Here is a 25,234-nt window from a genome sequence, read left to right as displayed (position 1 = left end):
CTTTTTATTCATTACATTCATACATTTGTTGCTTTACAGCTTTTTGCATTGTCTTAGGTCCTTGTGTAACCTTCTCTGCTTCTTTGTTCAGCCAAGGATAGGAACTGGTTTGCTTTTGACCTCAGGGAGTTTGGGACATGAAGTACAATTTAGATTTACAGTGAATAAAGTCTTTACAATAATGGAAGTGCATTAGTGCCAATTTTTAACTGAACTTGTTGATTATAAAATTAACAGGATTAAAATATGTCCTAGACATACAGAAGATTTAATGGTTGTTCATCTTGTTGGATAAAGTTTGCCTAAACCCCAAAACTCCCCTTTTCACTCTCTGTTGTCTTTTATCTGTTATCTGAATTTGTCATGCAGTGAGAAGAAAAGTGCTTTGAGGAAACCAGGATGATGCAGGGAAAGTCTTCATTATCTAGATTTTCCCTTCAGCCAAAGTGTTCAGCTGTGCCATCTTCCTACTTCTCTGATCTGGCTATTTGAACAGGGTATTTCACCTTGACAGGCAGAGCTTATCTTCTTCTTGGATCGATATTTTCATTTTAGGGTAGAATGAGCTCATTGACGTGTGAATTCTGGAATAGTTTGTGTAAAAATATGTTATTGTTTGCAAAAAGAGAAGATGCACTGAAAGTCTTGAGTGTCAAAGACTTCTTTTAGGTAGTGGTATGTGTCTGAAAGGTGTTGATAATGGCATTAATACAGGGCCATTTAAATCACAGCTGGGTTATGGGATATAGCTACACAAAAGTGCATGCCCTCTGACATCAAATGCTAAATTAGGTTTCGGTTAAAATTTCTGATGAAGTAAGAGGTTTTTTTCCACCAGGAAAGACCATTTTGTTGAAATTGGAAAAGTCAGTTTTGACAGACCTTTTACAACTTAAGAAAAAAAAGGTAAAATTTTCAAAATGGTCAAAATACCCTCCTTTAACTTTTGAATTTTTGCTCATGATGATTGTTAAAACATTTTTAGTTTGGAGACTTAACTTAAAAGAAAATACTGAAAAACTAAACTCAAGTAACCTCTTTTTTTGACCTGCAGCATTTTTTTCAGCTTCAGTTTACAACTTGGCTTCATGTTTCACCTCTTTGTTCCAGTTCAGTACATAAAAATTTCTAAACATCAATTTCTTGCATGATAAGAAAATATCCACTTTTTCCCCACAACCTCAATTTCTAAGGTAAGATGACAATCAGCAAGAAATTTTAAGGAATAAGGCTGGAATGAAACCAAGGAGCCCGTCAGCTGTGTCTTCCTGCCACAGAAAGGCTGTGGCCAAGGAAAGGGCCTAGGAGACACATATCAATATTTTTATATATTCAGTGTATTTTCAATCTGTGTTAGGCTGTACTTACATCGTATCGTATCTGGTTTCCTTTAGTTTTTGTTGCTGAAGTTTTTCAAGCATGACAACATTCCAAGTCAGCTACTGAAAAAAAAGTAAAATACCTGCAGAATAGGTAATGTTAAAGAAACCAAAAAGCTGGACTGCCAAGCTGGCATGACTGCAAGGCAGCATGGTGTGAGAACAGACCACTCGAGGTAAGAGGGAGAAGACAAATTCAGGGTTGGTAGGCTAGGCAGGGAGATGAGATCTGGTGGTGATGGAAGATGCTGTGCTACTGCACGAGGCTGGATAACAGCAGATGTTGGCACACTGGCAAGGAGGTGTAGGGCAGTTACTATGGATTGACTTGTGGGAATGGCTCTAAAGGAGAGATAAAAGTTCAAGATGTGGGGTTTTGCCAAGTGTTAGTTTGGAAGGCAAGCTCCATAGCTGAAATATTTAACAAGAAAAGTGGAAAAATCTTTTGAACTGTATGTGGGGAGCCAGATAGAAATACCAAGAGGAAGATAGAAAAAGTTCATGCCAAACAGGGCAATAAAAAGGTTCTTGACTATAAAATACATTCAGCTGAGAAGTAAATTCTGAGGGGAAGTGGAAGAAGCCCTATCATTCGAAATACTGAAACCGGAGTAGACAAAGCACTCATAAGTGCACTGCAGGGAACAGTCTTTTTTTGGCAGGGAGCAAGACTTGGATGACCTAATAGTTTCTTTCCATCTCTATTAGAATCACAGAGCCTGAAGTCTCTCTCAGTGCAGTAACACAGCCCTGCTTGAAGGTTTTCCCAGTTTTGGCATCGTGATGTTGGTTACTACCACGCTGCGCGCTCCAGACTCCTGATTCGCAAAGCACTCTTTAATATCTCTGCTGACAAACTCGTTGATTAAAGAGAATACCAATAAGCTGTGAAGCATATTTTGGAGAACTTTTGTCACCAAATAGAAAACAAAATTTGCAGCTTTATGTAAATAGTTAGGCAGAAAGACATTGTTACTGTATTTCTGTATCCCCTTCATTACACGATTATTACAGTGCCAGTTGGTTATAGCTTGCCAGTTTTCATTCTGAAGTCAGATTTCAGTCCTAGTTTTCTATAGTAAGAGTCAAGGAGATGAAATCCATCCAATATATTAAATTGAACAAGAAAAAAACCTAAGCACATATTAATGTTATAGCTGCCTTTCATATTAAATCCCATTAGCTGGGCTTTGAAACATAAGAAGCTTTCTCAACTGCACATCGCCGGTTACAGGTTCTTATTTTTTAGAAAAAAGGACTAATTCTTAGGTAGCAGAGAAGAAAATTTTAATAATTACACTCTCTCCTACCCTACTATATAAATACAACAGATTAATTGTGCATCATCATTGCTTATAGCTTTGTAACAGTCCAATGATTCTTAAACATCTTTTGCCTCTCCTCCCCAGTGAGATATTTAGGTGGGAGAGAAAGCCCATGTTTTCCCTGCATTTGGTCATTCATTTATATTTTCCCTCTCAGCTTGGCTGCAAACCACCAGAAGGTGCAAAACTAGCTTTCAGGCCCAAGGGCAGCATTTTCATCCCATCCACTTGATTTTTGGGCTCTTTGCCCAGGCTGGCTCTGCTGCCATCTTCTCTTCTGCCCTTCCCAGCGTGACTCGAAGGCAGTAGGAAGCAGTGGGAAAGCTCTACACTCACTTTGTAAGAGACTTTTTTTCACCAGCTGGAGCACTGCAGAGAAACGGGACTTGCCCTTCCTGCAGCTCTGATGCCTGGGAGCACATTACGATTATTTGTGAACTCTAAATTTTGAGAAGCGGTGTCATAAGGAGCCCTGAGCTCCTTTGCCAGCATCACCTGTGTGATTCAGAGGTGGTATTTCTCCTGGGTCTGAGGAGCCATAGGCTCTGCCTCTTGCCCACCAGGCAGGCTTGGTGCTGCTCGGGAGGGAGGGGAGGTGAAGAAGTTCTCAGTCATCTCTGCTGTCTGTTTGTCAGTGCAAAAATGGAAATCTCCAGGGAGAGGAGTGGGAACAATTGAATTATTTTAAGATGAGACAGAGCAAAACTAATTTTAAAAAACTATTGCATAATGTCCATAATTTATTCAAAGTACTAGTCCCCATAGAGTTAGTAAGACTATTATGCACTTAAAATTAAGTATGCACATAGGAGACAGTAACATCAGAATCTAATGTTGCACTTCTATTTTTTTTTGAATCTCTCTGTGGCAAAATATCTTTTATTATTTCAGAGCTGTTAGAGGTTTAACAGCATGCTCCCAAATGTATTGTGAGCTTAGCCAAAGCTTTTTAAAATGGAGTCTGAGTTCTTGAGCACTACCAGAGCCCTAGCAGAAAACCTCCAAGAAATGCTTCTATGTTTAGTGCACTGCTGTGATATTTCTGTGGGGATACGAGGAGGAAAGCACATAGTGGGAGAGTTTTAACAGAATTGGAAACTGAGAAATTGCACCTTCTGGATCTTCATGTGCTAAAATTCAGACGAGGTTAAAGGAAATAGCTGGAGAAGGGAGCTAGAAGAGTGTGCTAGCAATAACAACAAGGTGGGAGGCACAGATGCTTTAAAGGACAGGGGAAAGAGATGGTCAGAATTATGAAGGCTGATTCATTTCCAGTAGTCACTCACTGGTTTTTAAATGTATAGCTTTGTTATACATGCTTTATTGTATGTGATTCCTACAAGGCCTGGAATTCAGCAGCGCATCGTTGATGCCAGAAAGGGAGCAAAGGCCAGCAGAATCCCTACAAAACTGGACAGCTCTAAGATATACTTTTCCAGCCCCAGAGTGTTTTTGCTCCTGATATCAAAATGGAATTATTTTTAAACCAATCTCAAATTCAAATAAAGTACTCCCTCTGACATTGATTACACCATCCTTTTTACCACTTCATATGGCTTTTTTTTTTTTTTTAATTGTCTCTTTTTTAAAATCAAATCTATTTATCAAATCTTGGTAAATAATGAATGAAGTAACTCTGTTAAAGGAGGTACCAAGTGTCTGGGATGGTGACTAGTTCTTCTAGGAACAGCCACCTTTCTGTAACTACAGATCTGAAAACCAGAGATGTCAGTTGCTTGAAAGAGTTCAGTTAAAGGTGTTTGTTTTTTTTCTGCACTAATAGAGATTTTACAGAAAATATATATATACAAAGGCAGAAATGTAGGCATTAATTAACAACTGCTTCTTGCAATATTTGATTTTTTCCCAACATGCATTGAGTTATTTTCAAACCATTTGTTGCATACTCCCAAACACCTATGATTTGGCTGGCCTTTTGAACAGCATTTCAAGTGTGCCTTATGTAGACATGTCCTTTATAGAGTAGCATGACTTAAGCCATGCATGTACACCTTATAGTGGAGCTCCTGGGTTTCTGCTGACCCACAGCAGCCCAACAGCTTCTGGCTCCAGCTGGGACTTTTGTCGGCAGAGCATGGAAGGGGGTCCGTGCGTGCACCTTCAGGAGAGCAGGTCAGGCTGCAGCTGCCTAACCATGGCTGCTCCAGGCAGCACCCCTTGTAGGGCACTTTGCATCCATTTCATCTCAAGATTAGTTAGAAAAGTGCTCTGAAATTGCTGGGAACTTGGGTTGTTGCTGGGAACTCATGTTTTTAGTGGGAGAAACTGTTCACAGTGATGTGCCCTGCCCCATCCATCAAGGCTGAGAGACTTCCCAGCACTGCAGATAAAACACTGTTCACTGTTCCTGCCTTGACCTTGACAATCACAGCTTTTAGATAACTTTTGGAGCAAAGAAATAGTAAAAAAAGAAAAAAAAAAAAAAAAAAGGAAAAAAAAAAAGAAGAAGAAAAAAAAAAAAGAACATCTTTCTCCATCTCCTTTATGTTTAGGGGCTGAAATTGCTAAAGCTTCTTCCCCATAGGGACCTTTAGCCGAGGTCTCTGTGTCTCATCCCTCCTTCCCCAAACGGAGTGCTGCAGTACTCCAGCTATAAAAAGGTGGCAAAACAGTCCAAAAAAGATCTATCCTGACTGCTCCTAACTGAGTACAGGTTTGTGATCACGTTAACTGGATCCAGTTTTCCACACATCTACTCCTAGCTATGCCTGCCTGTGCCCTGTCTTCTACTGACATTTCTTCTTCTTTTTTTTTTTTTTTTTAATTTCTTATTTGTTTGGTTTGATTTGGTTTTGGTATCTCAGGCTTTTTTTTCTTCATATTCAAACAGTTGAGGGGAGGAAAGGGGTAAGAACTGCTCATTTGATGGAAGCACAGATTTAGATCCGTTAAGCAGATTATGAAAACGTGCAGGAGTGGGAAGTTTAAGGTTTCATGGGCTGCTAGAGCTTTCAGGTTACCTCCCTGAGGATACAGGAATGCCTAGATGTTACCAAAAACTTATTTGCCATCTACTGGCTGAGCCAATCAGCCATTTTAGGACCTGACAGACTCTTTCATTCTAACCTGCTGAGTATTTTTCTAATGTTAAATGAGGAATTTCCTTCCAGACCATCCTGCCACCCCAGGAGGGCTGCCGTTGCTGTTCCTTTAGTGGAGAAATGAGTTACCTAAGAAAGGAAGAGAACAGACCAGAGAGTCACACCCAGAAAGGGTCTGACCTCGGCAGTAGTAACATTTTTCATTTGATATTTTATTTTTTTGTTAATAAAATCTTTATCAAACACAGACAATTGAAAATAATTATAAGAGTGCTAAAGCAGACTTCATGCTGAAGCCTGGTTATGAGCTGTTTAGGAATGACTTTGATTTTAACTATTAGCTACTCGTGGAATGTGGTTGCTCACTCAGCTCGCATGCTTTTGTTTCTGTGCCCTGACTTTTATGATGTTCTTGTGGGAAATCAATATTTCAGATCCCTTTTGTTGTGAATAATTTTCTGCTTGGAATGCCATTTACAAAAGTCTATCAAAAATAAATAAAAGGCACCAATTACATTGGAAGACTTTAATATATAGGCAAATGTTCATGCACATCTTTTTTTCATTATTTTCCCAGCCATAAGTCTTGACTAAGATTAAATATTGGACCTGAGTATGTTCTAGAGGATATAAGCTTCATCTGTTCCAAAAATAGCATTAATCTCTGCAGCCATCAACCCTTCCTTTTAGAAATAAATGTTAATGGAAATCAAATAAATGCAGCCATGTATTATGCATATTATTTTTACATGTGTTTTACAGAGTTCGTTTAGTAGAAAGAGGATCTCCACATAGTTTGCCCCTGATGGAGTCAGGAAAAGTAAGTACGGAAAGGAGATTTAAACATCTCTTTCACGGTAAATATTTTCAGTGAATTTCCATTTCTTTTCCTTCTTTAAATGAATCTAATATTCAGAAAGGCTTTATCAACTGTGCAGACTATTCTTTGCTGATGGAGTTGCAGCCCAGCGGCAGTAACTGATTTATTACAGCTCTCCCAAACCCTGCATCTCACCATACAAACAGGCAACGAGTGCACTACTAGTACAGGCAGTTTTATCGATGCGGATCCATCTCCACTGAGAACCGGTCTGAGATTGTCATTGTTTCACTTGTTTACTCACAGATGGCTGCTGACCATCTGCAGAGGGACCCAGCGTGGTGGGCAGTATCGTTGTGGGGACAGGCTGTCCCTTTTCTATTTTAGGGTTTAACATCTGTCCACCTCTGTAGCCCGTTACATGAAGTCACTGGCAAGAGCCTTGTTCTTAAGAGAGCACATGGTGCCTCCAGGGCTTTCTTTTTGTTTCAGACTAAAGTTTCATATGAACAGGGCTTTTTTTTCCTATTCTGGTACATACTGTCAGAAAGAATTGGAGCCATTTGTTAGGATTTTTGTGTTGTAGATGAACGTTTGATTTCTAAGTTTTTAATGATGGAACAGCTTTTACAAAGGGGTTTTGTAGCCTTTCCCAAATATCTCAAAATTTATTATATTGATTGGCTATTTTAGTGTTTTATTCTGTATGTCTACTTTAATTTTTTAGGGATGTCTTCTAGTTTCTTATAAAATGTTTTTGTTTGTTTTTGGTGAGGAAGTTAGCACATGATTGCACAAGTATCTGCTTTCTCATTGCTTCATGCTTTCTTTCAATAGATCCTGCCAGGAGTACGAATCATTATTGCTAATCCAGAAACAAAGGGACCCTTAGGAGATTCTCATCTTGGTGAGGTGAGTCATGAAAACTTCACCTTTGTGTACTTGGAACTAAATTGCAGGGATAAAGCTGTCAGCATGTATGCTAGTGGTTTACTATAATACATCTTATTAAATGCCGGGTTAAAAAATTGCAAATGATGAAGACCTTTATAGTATATGAAGTGTGTAGCATGATATTCATACCATTATTAAAATTATTAGGAACATACTTGATAAATACTAATAACAACTTGTCTATTAAAGAATTTGAAAAAAATCGGCTTTCTCTAACTACATTTTCTACTTCATGCTTGACTAATTCCGATGAAAACTTACATGAAAAAATAAGTTTATTGATTAGTCTAATTTCAGCTAGATGGGTTTCTAGTGTTATTCTCTTTATAATCACTGTGCTTCAGTGCACTGAAGTGCTCTCATTAGCTGAGTTGAGCAAGGCTATATGTTTTTCCAATTTATTTTATGTTTCTAGAAAGAGAAAAAAAAACTTAAAATGTTATTTTCAATGAGCAATTAAAGTTCTAATTAACAAAATGAAAGATTTGCTTAGTCATAAGTAAGATTACAATCTGATTTGTGAGATTCATTTGGAAGATTTCATTGCTATGAACTTGGAATATTTCCATGATACCTTGAGTTTGACGAAATGAATCCTTCTCCATACATAAAGGTGCCAGGCCACTACCTTTAAAATAATTTCAATCCTATTTCTAACGTTGTAAACAATCCCACTGCACCAGTGCTGTTGGAGGTATCTGTCTGTCTGGTATTCGTGAAGGATGCCCTGCTGGAGCAAATTCACTGAACCAGACATGGGGAACTATGCAAAGAGTGCTGTGTCCAAAGGAGTTTCTGAAAATTGCCGTAGCCCAAGCAGAGCTCAGAGCTAGCACAGTTCAACGGGGCTGTGCAGGTCTGGGGCCGGAGGGCTGCAAGGAGGGTGTCCCTGTAGCTGTGGCTGCTGCATTCCCCTCCAAGCAGCACTCCGACTTCAATGAGGTCAGATTTGGGTCATGACCATGCCCGTAAATGGGTCAGAAACAGTTAAAAGGCATTATCTGCTGTTATGTGTATTATCTAGCTATGACTAAAAATATTTGCATCAAGAATTTTCAATAATGCTTCGTTCTGGAAAGCTACTTTAATTAATACCAGTATAATTGCTTTTAACTTAGATATGGGTTCACAGCACTCACAATGCCAGTGGGTATTTTACCATATATGGAGACGAATCTTTGCAATCGGATCACTTCAATTCAAGACTCAGCTTTGGAGACACACAGACTATTTGGGCTCGAACTGGCTATCTGGGGTTCCTGCGAAGAACAGAGCTCACAGATGCAAACGGAGGTAAGAGGTTTCTCCTCATCTACCAAGGGTTTGTGCACATAATTTGGATTAGTTTCAGGCTGGCACTGTGTCTCTTGGCTTGCGCTATCTGACATGTTCAGTCTGTGAAGCCCTCAGAACTACAAAAAAAGCCTTAGCTAAACAATCAGAAAATAAAACAAATGATGTTTTTTTCTTGCTGAAGCAGTTGCTTTTCCTTTTCCATACCTTGGGTGCTACAAAGTCCCTCCACCAGTGACTATTTGCAACTGTTAATGTGCTCAGTGCTTCAGAATTTGTTCTTGCAGTCATATCCACAGCCATATGTTCATGTACACAAAGCCCTGGTGTGCGTCTGGGCCCCGTCCTGACTCCAACAAGCACCTTCTTCCTCTGTTATAAACTATAAACTATAAAATATTTATAGAAACTACTCATTTCTTGAATGTCTCTTTCTTTAGAACTGCCAGGGAAGGTTACTGAAACATAGTGTGAGCAGTAGCCTGCAGGAGAAGCTATGGGGCATTTGGTTCTCCGTCAGGAACATACAGGATTTCACTCTATCTCCTTCTGACATCCCTTACCTTGTGTGCACATGGAAGCAACCAAGCACCACCAGGCACACAGCAGGACTGAAAGTCTCTACTTGGGAGCACGTTACTTGAGGATGGCTTTTTGCCGAGCACAGTTGTGTAGCCTTTTTGTGTTTTGTACTGATAGACCATCCTTGGGAAAATGCAGGAGTCTCTGACAATGAAGCACCTAAAGCATGTAAAGTGCTTAAATCTTCTCATGGAAGTTGCAAAATCTCCGTTCTGCTCCCACTTCTGGCTTCCTGTGCAGAAAGTTCTCTGCCCTGTATTGCTGGTGGAAGTAATATGGCCATTACATTACCACTGTGCAACCGTCTGAGTTAACATAAAAAGAATTAGTAATCCGCTTTTAAGTCTATTAGCAAATATTATTTCCTTTATGTATGACGTGCAGAAGTTTATTATCAACCTGATATCTTTTTAAAAGTCTCATTTCAGCCTCATTTATTTCTTTAGTCAATAAAAATTCATACAAGAGAATTATTCTTCAGAGCTTGCCATCTGTCTTAATGAGCAATTTGCTGGGTAGCACATAGCAAGTATTTCTTGCTTCTTGATGCAAACCTTTGTAGCACACCTTAACTGACCTTCTCAAAGCTACTGGAACAACATATTCCATACTGTTAGGGTCAAGTCCATCCTTTCTCTATCAAAAAAAAAAAAAAAAGAGAGAGAGTGAGAAACAAGAAGTCTATTGTCTACTTAGGGCTGCCTTAGAAAAAGAATGAGTCTTTTCTGTATCCACCTTCAAGACAAAAGGAATTTGTTTCACTGTATTTGGGTAAAGAGTTCCACCTTTCTTTGTCACATGGGAATAGTGTTTCTGCATTCCTCTTTTCTTTTTTTTTTTTTTTCCTGCTTTCTGCTGCATTTCAGCAATGCAAATTGCTTATTAGTTTTGAAATTACTTAGGTGTTTCATAAATTTGAGGATAATTTATAAATGTTACACTTATGTTACTTGCTTATTAATGTGAACATTTTTGTCACCTAGTGTTCTAGAAAACAGAATCATTATTATTTTTTTCCCCTTACAAACAGAACGCCATGATGCACTTTATGTTGTGGGTGCATTAGATGAAGCCATGGAGTTACGAGGGATGAGGTATCATCCAATCGATATTGAGACCTCTGTAATTAGAGCACACAAGAGCATCACAGAATGGTAAGGATTATATAACAGCACAGTTCTTATATAAAGCTGAAATATCTATAATGTCTGGGGTTTTGCTTGGATATTGCAATTGATCCAGGAAATGGTCTGTCAGGATGGTCACAGGATTTATAACTCAGTGGTAAATGCATCTTTAGGATGAAACTTTTCATTAGAAAATTTAATCAGGAAGGACTGTTTTCTGTTATCATTCAATTTGTTTCCTTTTTGTGTGTGTTTTTAAGTATGAGTGAAAGGTTAAACTCTTAATTTGAGAGAACCAAGCTGCTTTCAGGTAGGTCAGTAGCTGTTTCTTGGAGTTTGAGATTTATATTCTAACCAGGAAAAAAAGACTCAAGCTTTAAGAGTGTTGTTATTAGAAGGAGTAAGCAAGCAAACATTTTAAATAAATGAACACGCTAATAAACTTTATTAGTGAACACACTGTTACTTTTGAATTAGTTATTAATAAATCAAGCAATGGAAATTGAAGCAGTAAATCAATGAGTTAATAGTGATGTTGTCTTAATCAACATATCACATCATCAAACGCACGCAGCAGGTAATCATTTCTTAAGGCCATCTCGAGAACAATTTGCTTTTCATTATTCTTGCATCAGAAGACCGAATCAGGTATTTGTTTTGTTTTGATCTAACCTCAGCTCAGCCTTTTCCTTTCAACCAAAAAAAACCTGTCATAGCAGGTAGAGCAATTCAGCTAGTATGAGATATGACTCCCCATTTTTCTCTTCAGTCCTGTCTGCAAGGTGTGGCCTGTGGACTTACTAAGGAAGCCTAAGGACCATACCGGTTTCTACAGTCACAATGCTTTGCTTTTTTCTTCAATATCTGTTACAATTGAGGTAGTTAATTGCTCATCTGACTGTAACTGAGGTTTTACCTGATTGCAGGCTCCCTCAGTCGTTGCCACTGGTGACACAGTCGTCTTGTGCTGGCATTACGTGGGGTAGAGGATACTGGGTCCTCATACAGACCAGTAGGAACACTTAAAGGATACTGAAAAATGCTCCTTTCATATGTGTTATATTCTTATCATCAATGGATAGAAAGATAACCAGGGACAACTCTATTATAAGATGGCTACAGATTCATAAATCCATGTGTTCAGCAGTACCTGTTTGTCAGAGATTTGTGTGTCCTCAAAGTGTGAGCTCATGGGCAATGAATGAAGGTGCCATATCATACTGCAGAAATGGCCATCACTGGTTTCAGTGGCAAAAAAGTCTTAAATTATATATTTTCTCAAAACCACTGAGAGTTTTTTGGGAATACCTTTCCACCCTTCCCCTCTCTTACCGTGAAAATCCTGAGGGGAATAGGAGCAACTCAAAAAGGGTTGGGGTAAGCTGGGAGGACTAAGGAGAAGAGCTGCTGAATTTCTGCAAGATGGTTGGACTACATGCAAACACTTCTTTGTGCCTTAACTCTCCCCAGTAGCTGGGTGATAACATACAAGACACATGAATAAGATGTCAGGAAACATGTGATGCTTACTGCCCTTTGCTGAAAGGCAAACATTAAAAGTCTTCAGAGTTGTTTTTCCCTCAGGGAGGAGAGGTTTCTGGTGAGGTAGATTTTTCTGATGTGGTCCTTGCAGAAAATGGACACACAGATGTTCAAAGCAACATCTGGCTTGCTTATAGTGCCCAACCTCTTCCTACCCAGTGGTCCACCTAATCATTCCCTCAAGTCACCAGCGTGAAGTTTTCCTTTACAGTCATTGTCCTGACTGTCCTTGACTTTTCTCACTCAACTTCTCCTGGATATCCTCTTCTTGTCCTTGGTGAAGACTCCTTGACAAAATAATAGACAGTAAAATCTTTCCTTGTATATTTACCTTGTATATGCTTTTCTTTAGTTTCTTTCTTTTTGTTGGAGGCCATTGTTATTTACTTTACAATGACCCATTAAGGATTTAACTTAATGGCGTTGATACCTATTGCAAACAAAAGCTACTGGCTATGTCCAGTCCATAAATTGTAAAAACAGCTTCAAAGAAACATGCTCATTTTGTAACATTTAACACTAGTGAGGAAAGCAGGGACTTGTTGACTGATACGTGATCCCGCTGTGCAGCTTCTGTTATTGAGGATCTGTAAAGGTCATTTACAATTATTCTTTTTTTCTTAAAAAATTTTAGCAGCACAAAATCAGCAACCTCTGACTTCAGACCTCCTGTGTCTCAAAATGTAACAAGCAACAGAATGGCACAAAGTACATTTTCATTGTGATGTATAAGTGCACCAAACATTTTGGAAAGTGTTTTTAATAATGCAGAGTACCTTGAGAAATACCGTGTGTGTGTGTAATTCAATTAGAGCACATTGTTGGCTCCTGTTAGCTCCAAAGCCTTGAAGGAGGAGCAGTACATACTTTCCTTGAATTTGCTAGGAAGTGGTTTTCTCTCTGTGCATAATGACAAGTAGGTAAAGCTCCACAAGATATTTGGAGAAGGAAATTACTATCGGCCTATATTTCTGGAGGTATTTCAACAAATTCCTTGCTTTTCCCTGCTAGTTAGTGAGATGGAAGCAGCAGGAGGGGCTGTTCCCAGCTCACTGCACTGGCTGTGTTGCATCTGTTGGTTGTGACTGTGATTTCTTGGGAAAATCATGCCTAGTTTTGTTTCTTTATTCATTTGTTTTGTCAGGGCTAGAAGTTTAATACATTCATAAGTGATACATGCTGGCCGGTATAAATTCATCTCAACTGGTGGGAACGTAAAGGATGATCTTTTTTTTTATTTTATTTACAGTGGTTACCATTGAGTTGGAATCATGGCATATGAAATTTTTAATTAATTTCATTAACAAGTTTCAAAATAAATTGAGACCCTCTAAGGAGTGCCAATGACGCTAGGAATTACGAGCAGCTTCATGAAGGTTTGGGGTATCAGTCTGCTGGACTCAGACAAACCAGCTTCTCCCAAGCTGTGTTTTAGAGGCATTGCTTTTAAGTCTTTCCATGAACAGTTTTCCCAAATAACAAGCTAACAGTAGGTTTAAGGCATGGTTTCAACCGCTATCTAATATTTTAATAAAACCTCCCAGGCTTTTTTGTTAAAATGTATTTAGCATTAACTTAGATGCTTGTGCAGCTCACTAGAACTTCTGTGAAAACAAGATTACAAAATAAAATTCATTTCATAGCAGTACTAAGTCCAAAGGAGCCTGCACAACCTTTCTCTGAGTACACATTAGTTTTCCAGATCAATAAACACATAAGCCCATAAGAATTCTGTCAAACAATACTTTTGCAGAATCTGAAAATGAAATATGCTTGTTTAATAATAAGTACTTTTTCTCCTAAAGTCTGCTAAGCATCAACTTGGAACACATTTTCATAGCTAACTTTTGGGCAAAGGTGCGTTTCCAAAGCACGTGGATATTCAGAATTGTAGTAGATCAAAAGAGTGCACTTCGGTCTCAGCCCAGTGTTGACCTTAGTGTAAGCAGCTCTTTTTTGAAGTTAGCTTACATACATAACATGTTCAAGCTTTCAGATACTTTTGCTCAAGATAGTTATGGAGAATTACCCCCTGATCTTACAAAGTAAATGAGGACAGGGTTTGATATGAGTTACAGGTAAATGAGGATGGAGCACAGGGTTTGCTATAAGAGTGACGTGTAGAATATAATTATGTATGCTACAGAATAAGGTAGAGCAAGAAATAACCATGGTCCATGTCTTAAACACATACAAAGAAGAATGAGACTGCTCTTTGTGGATTCTCAGCCCTGCTGACCTCCTGCGAGGCTGTCGAGAAATGAGAGGAGTGGGGAGGGGTGGAGGGAAGAATGCACCAGGCTTTTGTGCCCTTCCAGCCTCCCTGTGTGAAGGACAAAGGCTTGCCCTTAGCTGGGAAGATACCAGGTAACAGAAACCAAAATTTACCTGCTTTGGTTCAAAGGCTTAGCCAGAATTTTGGGGTCACTCAAAGCTCATTCAGTGGAGACACCGGTGATGATGGTGTTTCTTTGACCGTCCCACCTGTTCCTAAGGAACGTGAAAACTCCTGTCCCTGTAAACCCGACAGAACTAAACCACAACCAAAATAAAGCAGATGGTTTCTGTGTAAACCAAGTGGTCCAGAAAAATCGGAGCTCTTTTGTACCGAGCTCTGACCTGCCTGGACCACTGCCAACCCGCTGCAGAAGGCAGGGAGCACACTGGCCTGGCACCAGGAGCACAAACGCCCCCTCCCCAGCTCCCGGGGAGCTCTGCACGGCCTGCAGTGTGCCATGCAGATGCTCCTGGAGCTCTGCACCCCTCTCCTAGGCAGAGTTTATCCAAAAAGTCTTCCAGGCTGGGCTGTGTGCCTTATGGTGCTTTATCACCGCCTTCTCTTCTGACCTCCTTTGCTCCCCTGGGCCGCTCTTCAGAAAAACCTCGAGGAAACGCCTCCACCCACACGTCGCATGCCTGCGTGAGCACAGCAGCGCTGTGACAGCTCCCGGGCTTCAGAGGGAACCTCAGGACTTCTTACTGCCTCCCTACACAACGGGCAAGGATTAGACTCGAGGTTGTGTCAAGCTTAGCTCACATCTTTATACTGCAGCGATACTGAAGTGAGAGCTACTGGGGCTCATTTTCCGCCCTGCCTGCAGACACGTTCCCTCCTGACACTTCGGCCTTGGGCCTCAGCGTGCAGAAGGAAGCAGCATGGTTGAAACAAGCAGTAAACAAGGTGGGATGAAATGGATTTAAAAAAAAAAAAAAAACAAGCAACTAATCCTTCTTTTTCTTTGATTCCAGTGCGGTGTTTACCTGGACAAACTTACTGGTCGTTGTAGTTGAGCTGGATGGATCGGAGCAAGAAGCTTTGGACCTGGTTCCTTTGGTCACCAACGTGGTCCTGGAGGAACACTATCTGATTGTAGGGGTGGTGGTGGTGGTGGACATTGGTGTAATTCCTATCAACTCCCGTGGAGAGAAACAACGTATGCACCTACGAGATGGATTTTTGGCAGACCAGCTAGATCCCATCTATGTGGCCTACAACATGTAGTCTTGTACCTTAAAGCTTCCATGGACTTTACCATAGATGTATAAAATTTTTTGGTGTCCACTAAAAAAAAAAATGTGCAGATAATATGCTGACACTCATCAGAACGGAACTGTTTCTATTTGGAACTTTTCAAAGCAGTCACGATTGGCAGGAAATAAAATGTGAAATGTTTTCTTTTACCACTAAATTTTAGAAAAGAAGGACTATGGGGTAAGGCCCTTCAGTTTGTTGGAGAAGCCCATTTTAAACATTTTTTTTTTTTTTGCTTATTGGACAATACTGCTTTTTGAGTAAATGTGGCTTTGTATTTTACATTAAGTAAGCTGAAGTAGATTTTTTTTTTTTTTATTCTGCCCTCCAAATGGATTCTTTTAAAACAATTTACATACTAATACAAAGAGTTGTTTTCTTCATTTGTTTTAATATGTCGTAAAAGGATGATGAACACAAATCTGATACTAACGTAAGCCATTTTAGGTCCCACATCTTAGGAAACTATGTAGTGGTACGAGGAGAATTCCCAAAGTAGCACCTTTCAATTAGAAATCTAGCAGCTTTCTGTCAGAGATGCTGAAAGCACAAAGGCCAAAGAGCCTTTGCTGTTAGCGTTAGAATGGAAGAAATTTATAAATAAGGTGTATTTCGGCAATGAACTTGCAAATATCTTTGTACTAAACTAAAAAGATAAAATAAGTTAACTACTTCTTCTGTAATTATGTACAAAAACGTTTAATTTATTTTGATCTCTTTAGAAGTATAAAAGAGAAGAAACATTCAAGAATATTAAACTCTTGAAATGTTTGCTAATATAAAAACAAAGTGTTGTATTATCTTGAGTGGATAGTATCACATCAAATATATATATATGAAATATAAATTCACTAATGACAAAAGATTTTAAAGTTTAAAATGCAGTACTTGTCACTTGCATGGTGTCTCCCACTGTAGATAATCAAATGTTACTCACAAATTTTTTGAAAAAAAGCAATCCTGGATTGCTAAGTATCCCTGTCTAAAAGAATCCTCTAGATACCAGCAAGTGGAATTATTGCTGCCTTTAAGGCAGTGAATGAATTTAAGACTAAAAATGCACTACAATAATTTTTTTTTTCTTTGCCATGGAGGCAACAATAAATATTCGTGCTGGCATGTGCATACACTTGTTAGACTTAGAAAAGGCAGGTTGAGGAATAGCACTGTTGTCTAGCTGCAAAACTTTGTTGCACAATTTTTTCATTGTTTTAGTTGGTGTTTTTATTGCTATAAGGAAAACTTTTGGGGTTATTTGCACAGAGTTATCAATTTGCCTCTCAGCTAGGACACATAGCTCAGTGGCCAAGGCATCCAGTTTACATTTACAGAAAACGATTGTTTCGATGGTCTTTAATTTATTCCTTAACGGAGAGGAGCGTACAGTCACTACAACCAATTCAGCACAGATCGTGCATCTGCTAACTAGTCCCTAAGCCAATTAAAACATCAGAGGAACTGAACTGCCTGTTTTAAGATCCACAGTCCCAGGGTCTCCGACCTGAGGCTGTCAATGGGAGAAGAGTAGGAAAACATGCATCACAGCTGCCTTCATTTTACTACCTTTGGATAAAGGAGAGGTTTGATTTCCCAGTTCTGCTGTCTTCCCAGCACCCCACACCCCTTTTTTAAAAAAACTTTCCCCTTTCTTCATGTGGTTGTAACTGAATTGACCCAGTTGTGGTCAAGAGTGGGATTTACCAGCTGCAGTCCAAGAATGCTTTTCTTATTGTCCAAAATTACGTTCATGTGCTGGCTCTCATTACCAGGTATGCATGACTAAGATTGTTGCAGGGCAAACATAATCACGTTTATATCACGTTTAAGGGACATATTGTGTCTGCCTTTGCAGAATGCTGTACAAGAAGTGGACCCCTGCTAACGATAGTAGTTTTGTTTGGCTTCTGAGTCTCAATGCTGGTTGTTTAAAATCTTTTTAAAAGGTGGGGACATTTTAGTCTGCATGTACAGTACAGAGCATCTCACCATGTCAGACTTGTTTTATTTCAAATCATCTTTTCAGACTTCACTGTCCTGTGAATATCCCTATTCATGCTCTGAAGACCAATCCTAGATTTTGTCAACTTCATTTTCTGCTCCCTTTAAAAAGAATAAAATCTGTTTTTAATGGCAAGTCGCTGTAAGGTTTCAGACAAGATGTTGATTGATTACAAACATAATTGCAGTGTGTGAACTAACTTGTGAAGTCCTGCTATCGCTGATCTCAGTACTGCAAAACAAATTTAGCTGTCATTTAAAGCATCACTTTAACCTTCACGAAGTCAACTTTGCATTTGTAGAGAAAAAAAAGAACTGCAATGCAGTTGTGAAGCGCAGTTAATAACAGCTCTCTTCTGCAACCTGTCATCCGTGGTTGTTAAATTCTGAGTTAAGAGAAACGATAAACTGAGTTTCTGGTTTTGTTGTGCAAGCAAAAGGAAGGAAACATTTAAGCACCATCAGACTGAGCAATAAAGAAGGATTGTTCTGTATTAGAAATCGTACTGTAGATAAACCATTCATGAGAATGTATAAAATGTTTGTCTTGTGACCTTGTGCTTTTGAAGTCAGACAAAACCATGTAATCAACTCGATGCACATGCACAAAACAGAGGGTACACAATGAACATTTAAACACAAAACTAATCAAACAGGAGCAGATTCCTCATGGTGCTTGTTTATTATATATATTTAATCCTGCTTGACACTTTACCCAAGGGAAGACTGTCCCTTTTATCAGTTGAATGTTAGCAGCGTTATTTCATAGAGTGTGGTGACTGGTTAGAGAAATTCATGTAACTCAGCCAATCACAGTTTCAAACAAAAATTTTTATGTGCAAAGGACAGCAACCTTCTTGTATGTTAAACCACCAGTACGCTTTGTACATCTGTGATAACGCCTGTTTTATATTCAAATGAACAAATAAAAGCTTTTATTTTTGTTGCTCTGAAAATATCAGTTTCTTAATTAGTCATCTAAAATTGAGCTTCCTAGAGCTGCCTAAGCTCAGCGGAGGAACATTGAGAGCTATACTGTAATTTTATTTTGTTTACCTCTCTTGTTGCATAATTTATTAGTACAAATCATGATACTTTTAACAATGTTTAAATACTGGTGTGGGCATTTATTGCTGAAAGACTTTCATATGGCAACAAATGTTTTTGTGAAATGTTTTTTTAATTCTTTTTAATATATTCAAATATACTGTTCACATTTTTGCTGAAAGTGTAAAGATTATTGTAAGCTTGGTAACATTTTGTGAGAAGCAATAACAAGCATTAGTACTGTAAAACTCCTCAAATTTGTCACATCACTTTTGTTGCAAGGTCTTGCTACCGGCACGTTTCCAATCAGTCGCTGAAGTTACTGATCCAGGTGCTACATCTCTGCTGCTGGAGCTCTCTGCCAGTGGAAATACATGGGGAACTGGCTTGTCACACGTGGGCTTGAACCTCTGTATCAGTTCAGACGCTTTGGCTGGCCAGACAAAAACACGAGGAAATGTGATCCACTTATTTCCATTGGCCCTTTCCAAAACCAACCAAACAAACAATGATTTCAGGGCTTCTCTGGTTTGCAGCCAGTAGCAGCAGTGTCCACAGAGAACAGCTTTGGACCAAGCCCTGATTTTCAACATGTGATTTCAAAGGGTGAGGTTCGGAGTCCCTGTTTCCTGGGTACCCCATCTGAAAAGCCAAAGGTATAAAATCCAAGCTCCAGTGGTCAAATTTCAGGCAGCAAGTCAAGGGAGGGAGGGGAGGACGGCTGGACAGCAAGTACTTAGTTCCTGATTCAATTTTATAAAGCGTTTTATTACAAAAAAACAAGGGCTTGATGTTTTTATGATGATGGTGATTAGGTTTTTTATAAGGTCAGAATGCTCTGAGTACACATTTTAGAAGTCATTTTGGCAAATGATGCCATAATGCTTGAAAAATGGTGGGGAATCTCAACAGAAAAAAATGTAGTAAGGTTCCGTGAATCATTTCCTACATGGTAAGAACTGTACAATTTATTCATTAAGTTGATACTAATAAGGCAAAAACAACTAAAAAAAAAAAAAAAAAAAAAAAAAAAAGTCTGATAAAAGACCTTGCAGCTTCTTCTGTGCACCCTTGGCCTGAGCTGCCAGAGCGCGGTACAGTACACGGCTCCGCGACACGCTGGGCAGCTTGGTTTCAACAGAAAGCTCCACCTCTTTCATCCACCTTTACTTGTCAGGGGAGCACAGAGATCAACAGCCTCCCACCAGGCTCCTCAAAAACAAAAGGAGAGGCTCTGGGGAAGTGGCTGGCCTCCTGCAGAGGTTTTCCCATTCGGCCCAAGGCGCTGTTAGGCCCCAGCAGAGGCCTCAGCGCAGCACTGAGCAGGCCAGAGACCGGCAGTGAGGCCCAGGAGGGGCAGCCTGAAGTCACCATGGGCAGGGACCCGCTGTCCCCAGGGCAACAGCCAGCCCTCACTCTGTTTTTCTATTTTTATTTCATCTGGGGAGAAAATTAAAGAGTTCACCCTGAGCTATTGGTGTGATCCCGGGTGCTTCCTTGGCAGACTGCCTTCCCCAAACCCCTCATTCACCCTGCTGTCATTTTGGTAGATTTAGGCTTTTCTTTCCATGGGTTTTCTGTTCACTTTTAAGAGCTATCGCCTTAATGCTCTTCCAGGAAGCCTCCCAAGCATCGCCTCACTTGTGCTGTACCTCATGGAGGTCACCATCTTTGAAACAGCAGCTCTTCTTTCCTCACCCAGCAACCTGCCACAGCTCATTTCTGTGCCTTTTTAGCACACCTCCCTGTGCTGGATCCTGCATGGCCTTTCAGAGCAATCGCCCAGGTGAAAAAAAAAAAAAAAAAAGCAGGTGACAACACTGCCCACCCCTCAAAAGCTGTGGCAGGAGAGCTCATGCTCCTTGCTGCTCCACATGGCCAAGCTTTCTTCAAAGCCAAAGCCCTGTTGTCTCCTGTATGATCCACCCGGGGAAACCAAAAGGCTTTGTCCCAGGAGATCCCATAATGCAATTAATAATAGTTAAAAACAACAACAACAACAAAACTAATCTTGGTTTAATTTCATGCTTTGGTAGTAGGCTTCATACAAGGCGGTGTCTGGTGGAGGAGTCCAAATGAGGGGACGAAGCAGGTGGACGCGTGGTGCCACCAAATGGCTTCCAGCTGCAGGTGGGTTCACACATGACCTGTGAGGTTGGAGAGATGCGACCATGCGATGAACTTGAGTTCAGCAAATGGCAAGAAATTTGGCTGAAATGCCCTTCAGGGCAGCATTGCTCCAACAAAAGCCTCTGGAAAACTTCCCCTACCCTTTGTGAGTGGCATTGCACAGGAGCAATCCTGCTCTGAACAGAGGATCACGCCAACCCAGCAGTAGATTAAGAGGTTGCTAAGAAAAGGTAAAAAACAGAGGATAAAAGAATGTCAGAGCAAATAACCCTTCCCCCCGGAAACCAACCAAACAACCAAACAAAAAGCTTGGTACTGCTTTGGATCCAGTTCCACTCCCTGTACACTCAGCCCCAGTGAAGTCGTGTTAATAGATTGCAGAGCTGGCCTGTGTGAAAGATGCTCAGAAACATCCTGAAGGGGATCGGCTGCTCCACTGCTGAGCTATGAGTCCTGCTCAAGAACAGCCCTCAGCCACTGCTGTGGTGTGGTAAAAATGGCTTTGTTAAAAGTCTGATGGCAGTGGCCTGTAAAAGGGCAGATTTCACCAGTGTGCTGAACATCCATCTGCCTGCTGCAGCCTCTGGATGGGCAGCAAATCAAAACAGCCTTTCTCCTTCTCCTCCTCCCCCTCCTCCTCCTCCTCCAGGTGCTGACACAGCGCTTTGTGTTTCAGCCCCAGCAGCTGCCTTTTGGCAGAGATCCTCCAGGCCTCAGGATCTCACAGGCCTCATCAGTCAGCAAGCTGGAAGACTTCGAACCAGCATAAAAATGTCACAACAATTCCTGCTCCGAGGAGCTGAGCCCTAACCTCCAGAAATATATTCATCTATCCAGTTATTTATTTGTAAGCAAGGGTTGCTGCAGGACAGGGCCCTCTGGGCACTGCCTGGCTGCACCAAGCAGTGGCTGCAGCAGGCAAGAGGGACAGGAGCACACCCTCTGCCTGGGGAAGTGCTGACAAGAGGGGAAAATTGGGTGCAGAAGCAGTAGATTTGGGAGAAGCTGTTACCAGAAAAGATGGAGAATTGGTTACATCTCTGCAGAATGTTCTGTATGGGGAGTGACCCCAGGGACCTTCTGCTTTGGGCCATGGCTTCTGTACCTCAAGAAACCCCACGCAGGGCGACTGAGTGAGCACAGGAGGGGCTGCAGCAGTCTGTTAGCTATACAGCAAGGGGCTCTGTCTTCCCCTAGAGGCAGCCCACGCCAAGCAGAGCAGGATTTTAAGGGAAGGGATGGTGGCACAGGTTCATGCGGGTGTTGCTCCTCGTCAAACCCAGGACTGCAGGCAGCAAACTGAGACCCTTCGGAAGAGTGGGCTGGGGCTGGGCCAGGCAGTGTGTGTGGGCACAGTGGTCGTGGGGGCTTTATGCTGGGCCGGGTTGCAGCTCAGTGATATGGAGCTGTTGCCAGTTCCCAGCAGCTCCCTTCCACAGCCATGGGGTGCTTGTTGGTGTCAGCAGTTCTGGAAGAGAGGCTCCTGCACAGGTCAACACTCAAGGCAGCTCAGATGAGCCTTGTAGGTGAGCGCCTCAGGGCTGCAGCTCCGTGGGCTCCATTTGCAGCCCTGTGGTGGCTGGTGGCACCATGGAGCTCAGAGCAGAAGTCCCGCTCGTATGGCAGCTTCAGGAAAGAATCACAAGCAATTGCATTAGGGAAGATCTGCTGATCCTCCCTTTCTTCAGAGGAAAAATAAAGGGCTTCCTGGCACTTGCGGTCTTCACATACTTGTGAGAAGTTAGAGAAAGGCTCGGTTGCTTGGTCAAGTGTCAGAGCAGCCAAAGAAACATGCATGAGCCATGTGTGGCAGAGTTTTGAGCTGTGCTTTTTGTTCAAGGAGGAGCCCGTGTGGCTCCTCAGGCCCAAATCCCCAGAAAGCCCCCAGGGCCTGAGTGCCTGTGGCAGGCAGGGCCGAAGCTCAGCCCTGTGCCAGGCTCACTCCGGGGTGCCTGAGGCACCTTCCCTCCTGCCAGCAGGGGCTAGGAGCTGCTACAGGCAGTGCACTGACTTTGTTCATGTGTGTAAGGAAGCCACTTGTCACCTCACAGGCCCTGCCTCAAGGGATGAGTGCGCACCCTCTGTGCTGTGGCTCATGAGGTAAGTCAGGGCCTGAGGCTGCACACGGCATTGTGCGGCCTCCTCAGGGCAGCGAGCTGCCTGCTGAAGGTACTTCTTCCATCAGGGAAGGAGTTTTAAAAACAAACAAACAAACACACAAATAGCGCTCTGGCTTTTTAACGGGCATTGTTTCCTGCTGCAGACGTGCCTTCCCGAGCACTGCTAAAGCATTTCACGCAGCCAGCTCCACAGCGTCTTCATGAAGAATTCGGGTCTATTTTTAGGTGCCTTTCTGGTACAAATCCTATTTCCACTGAAGCCTAATGCCAGCTTAGTTTTCACTTCCAGGCAGTTAGCGGAAACTGACCGCTGGCTTTGCGAGCACACGCATATCTCACCCTTTTGGCACAGCATGTGCTCCCTCTTGCTTGGTCTCTCCCTCTCCTTCTCCCCAGTTCCTCAGCCTTGCTTCTGTATTATGAATTATTAGTCTCTTTAATGTGAAAATTACCTGCAAAGCAAACCCCGTGTTTCATTTCAGCCCATCCATTGCCATTTTCCTTAAGCAATCTTTCAGCACTCAGCCACCAGCCCCAGGGGAGCGGCAGAGCCAAGCAAAACTTTGTTTGCTCTGGGTTCTCCCTCTCGCTCTGACTGCCCGGTTTGTAATGTTTAGCAGCCCGGCAGAGCATAAAGTAGTTCTAATCCTTTCGACTTAATAAAATATGGCAGTTTTTTCAGGGTTTTTGGAAGATTTTTTTTATTTTTGTTTTTCCTTTTACATTAGGTGTAAACATCTCCTACTTAAACCTAACACTACTCTACTTTTCTCACAAAAGGATGGTCCTTTCCACTTGCAGTCGAATTTCCCTAACATGAAACAACGAAGGAAGGGCCCTTCTGCTTTTGATACTTACGCCCCTAATCTGATTTATGAACACATTTGGAAAGCACATACACAACTTGCGTATTAGCACTCACTGAGTGAGGCTAAAATTGGCTGGGTAGCCCCTAACTACCGGCAACAAATCCCAAACATATTTCACATAGTCCTTTAAGGGCTGGAAAAGCAAACAAGCCCTGAACTGGGCAGCTCGCTCCACCTAAAGGAAGCAGGAGGCAGAAAACTCCCGATTTAAAATAAAGTAATAGCCAGAATTAATAAGATAATAGGAAAACATCGATAAAAGGCAAAATAATCCCTTTAAGAGCGATGCTCTGGGAGTGCTGGTGGTGAGGAGGCAGCAGCTCGGAGCAACCCTGCTCATTCCAGCGGCATTTCCACCAGGGATTTATGCCATTGGGACGCTGGTGCTGGGCTCGGGGGCCAACTGCAGCTACTGAAAGGGGAAAAAGCCTGGAAAAGGCAGCTGGGGGAGGGTTACTGCCTTTTCCTGATCCCACTTTGTTGGTTTGATTTGGTACAAGTGCTTAATTTGCAATAAATGAGCTATGTTGGTTATTTGTGCTTGTTAACTTTTTAAATAAAAGAACTTTTAGCAAGTTGAATGAATGAAATTTGCAGTCTTGGGTAAAATGCTAGGACTCATTTAAAAACAGAGAAGTTTGGATAGCAAAATAACAAAAGGTATTGGGAGGGTATCTTTAAATGTTTAAAATATAGTGGTTTTGGTTGTTGTTGTTGTTTGTTTTTGTTTTTTCCTGTGTTTGTTTTTTCCTGTGACAAGCAGGTCTTGTGATTTCCACAGAGAAACTCCGGGAAACTAATTCTCAGCACCCCTCCTGCAGCCCTGAAGCCCCGAGGGGGCTGCAGGACAACCTGGAGCCTTGTTCCCAAGCGGCCCCTCCTGCTGGGTGCCATGGCCATGCCCTGCAGGCACCAGCACCCGTGGGGCTGTGGCATGGTTTGTGGGGCTGCTGGGCATTAAGTCCTGGTCCTGAAGGCAAGCGCAAGATGTTGCTGGTCAGGGCTGCACCTGTGAAAGAAGTGCTGGTGCTGTGCAGGCTACAGTTGGACTTGGGGAAGCCCCCTCAGCCCCTCCAGGTTAAATTGTTTTATTCCACTTGCCCCAGGTGCAGGATCAGGGCAGTGGTGGCTGGGGCCAGAGGCAGAGCAGGGCCAGGGGGTCGGTGAGCCACAGGCACACGGGAGCTGGCGTTAAAACCAGCACTTGATGGACACAGCCCTTGAAGGCTGCTGTCCCTGAATGGGCTGAAAAAAATCATTTTTGGTGCCGAGAGCTGTGGCTACATGTCTAAGCCCTTGCACGAACCTGCAGGCAGACCTCGAGTCAGGCAGCAACAAGGTCTCCGTGAGCCCAGGCACGGCCACCCCAGACACGACCACCCTTTCTAGGAGAGGAAAAGCCACAGCTTTCTAGGAGAGGAAAAGAAAAAAATCAGCGCAGCATACGGCAACCA

At 41.7% G+C, this 25,234-nt stretch overlaps 1 protein-coding gene across 8 annotated transcripts in view; it reads left to right on the top strand.

Moving 5' to 3' along the window:
* Positions 1 to 18,570, top strand: part of DIP2C (disco interacting protein 2 homolog C) — a 311,029-nt gene extending 292,459 nt beyond the window's left edge. For all 8 annotated transcript variants that reach the window (XM_084511374.1, XM_084511375.1, XM_084511373.1 and 5 more), the window contains 5 exons: positions 6,529 to 6,586; positions 7,424 to 7,498; positions 8,659 to 8,833; positions 10,446 to 10,569; positions 15,334 to 18,570. In XM_084511374.1, coding sequence (XP_084367500.1) covers positions 6,529 to 6,586; positions 7,424 to 7,498; positions 8,659 to 8,833; positions 10,446 to 10,569; positions 15,334 to 15,586 — 685 coding nt within the window. In that variant the 3' untranslated portion in view covers positions 15,587 to 18,570. The remainder of the gene's footprint in view (positions 1 to 6,528; positions 6,587 to 7,423; positions 7,499 to 8,658; positions 8,834 to 10,445; positions 10,570 to 15,333) is intronic.
* Positions 18,571 to 25,234: the final 6,664 nt, after the last annotated feature.

Source organism: Aythya ferina, assembly GCF_964211825.1.
Source record: "Aythya ferina genome assembly, chromosome: 2".
Taxonomy (NCBI): domain Eukaryota; kingdom Metazoa; phylum Chordata; class Aves; order Anseriformes; family Anatidae; genus Aythya; species Aythya ferina.
Note: the sequence above shows the minus strand (reverse complement) of the source record. Positions and strands in the feature narration are given on the sequence as shown.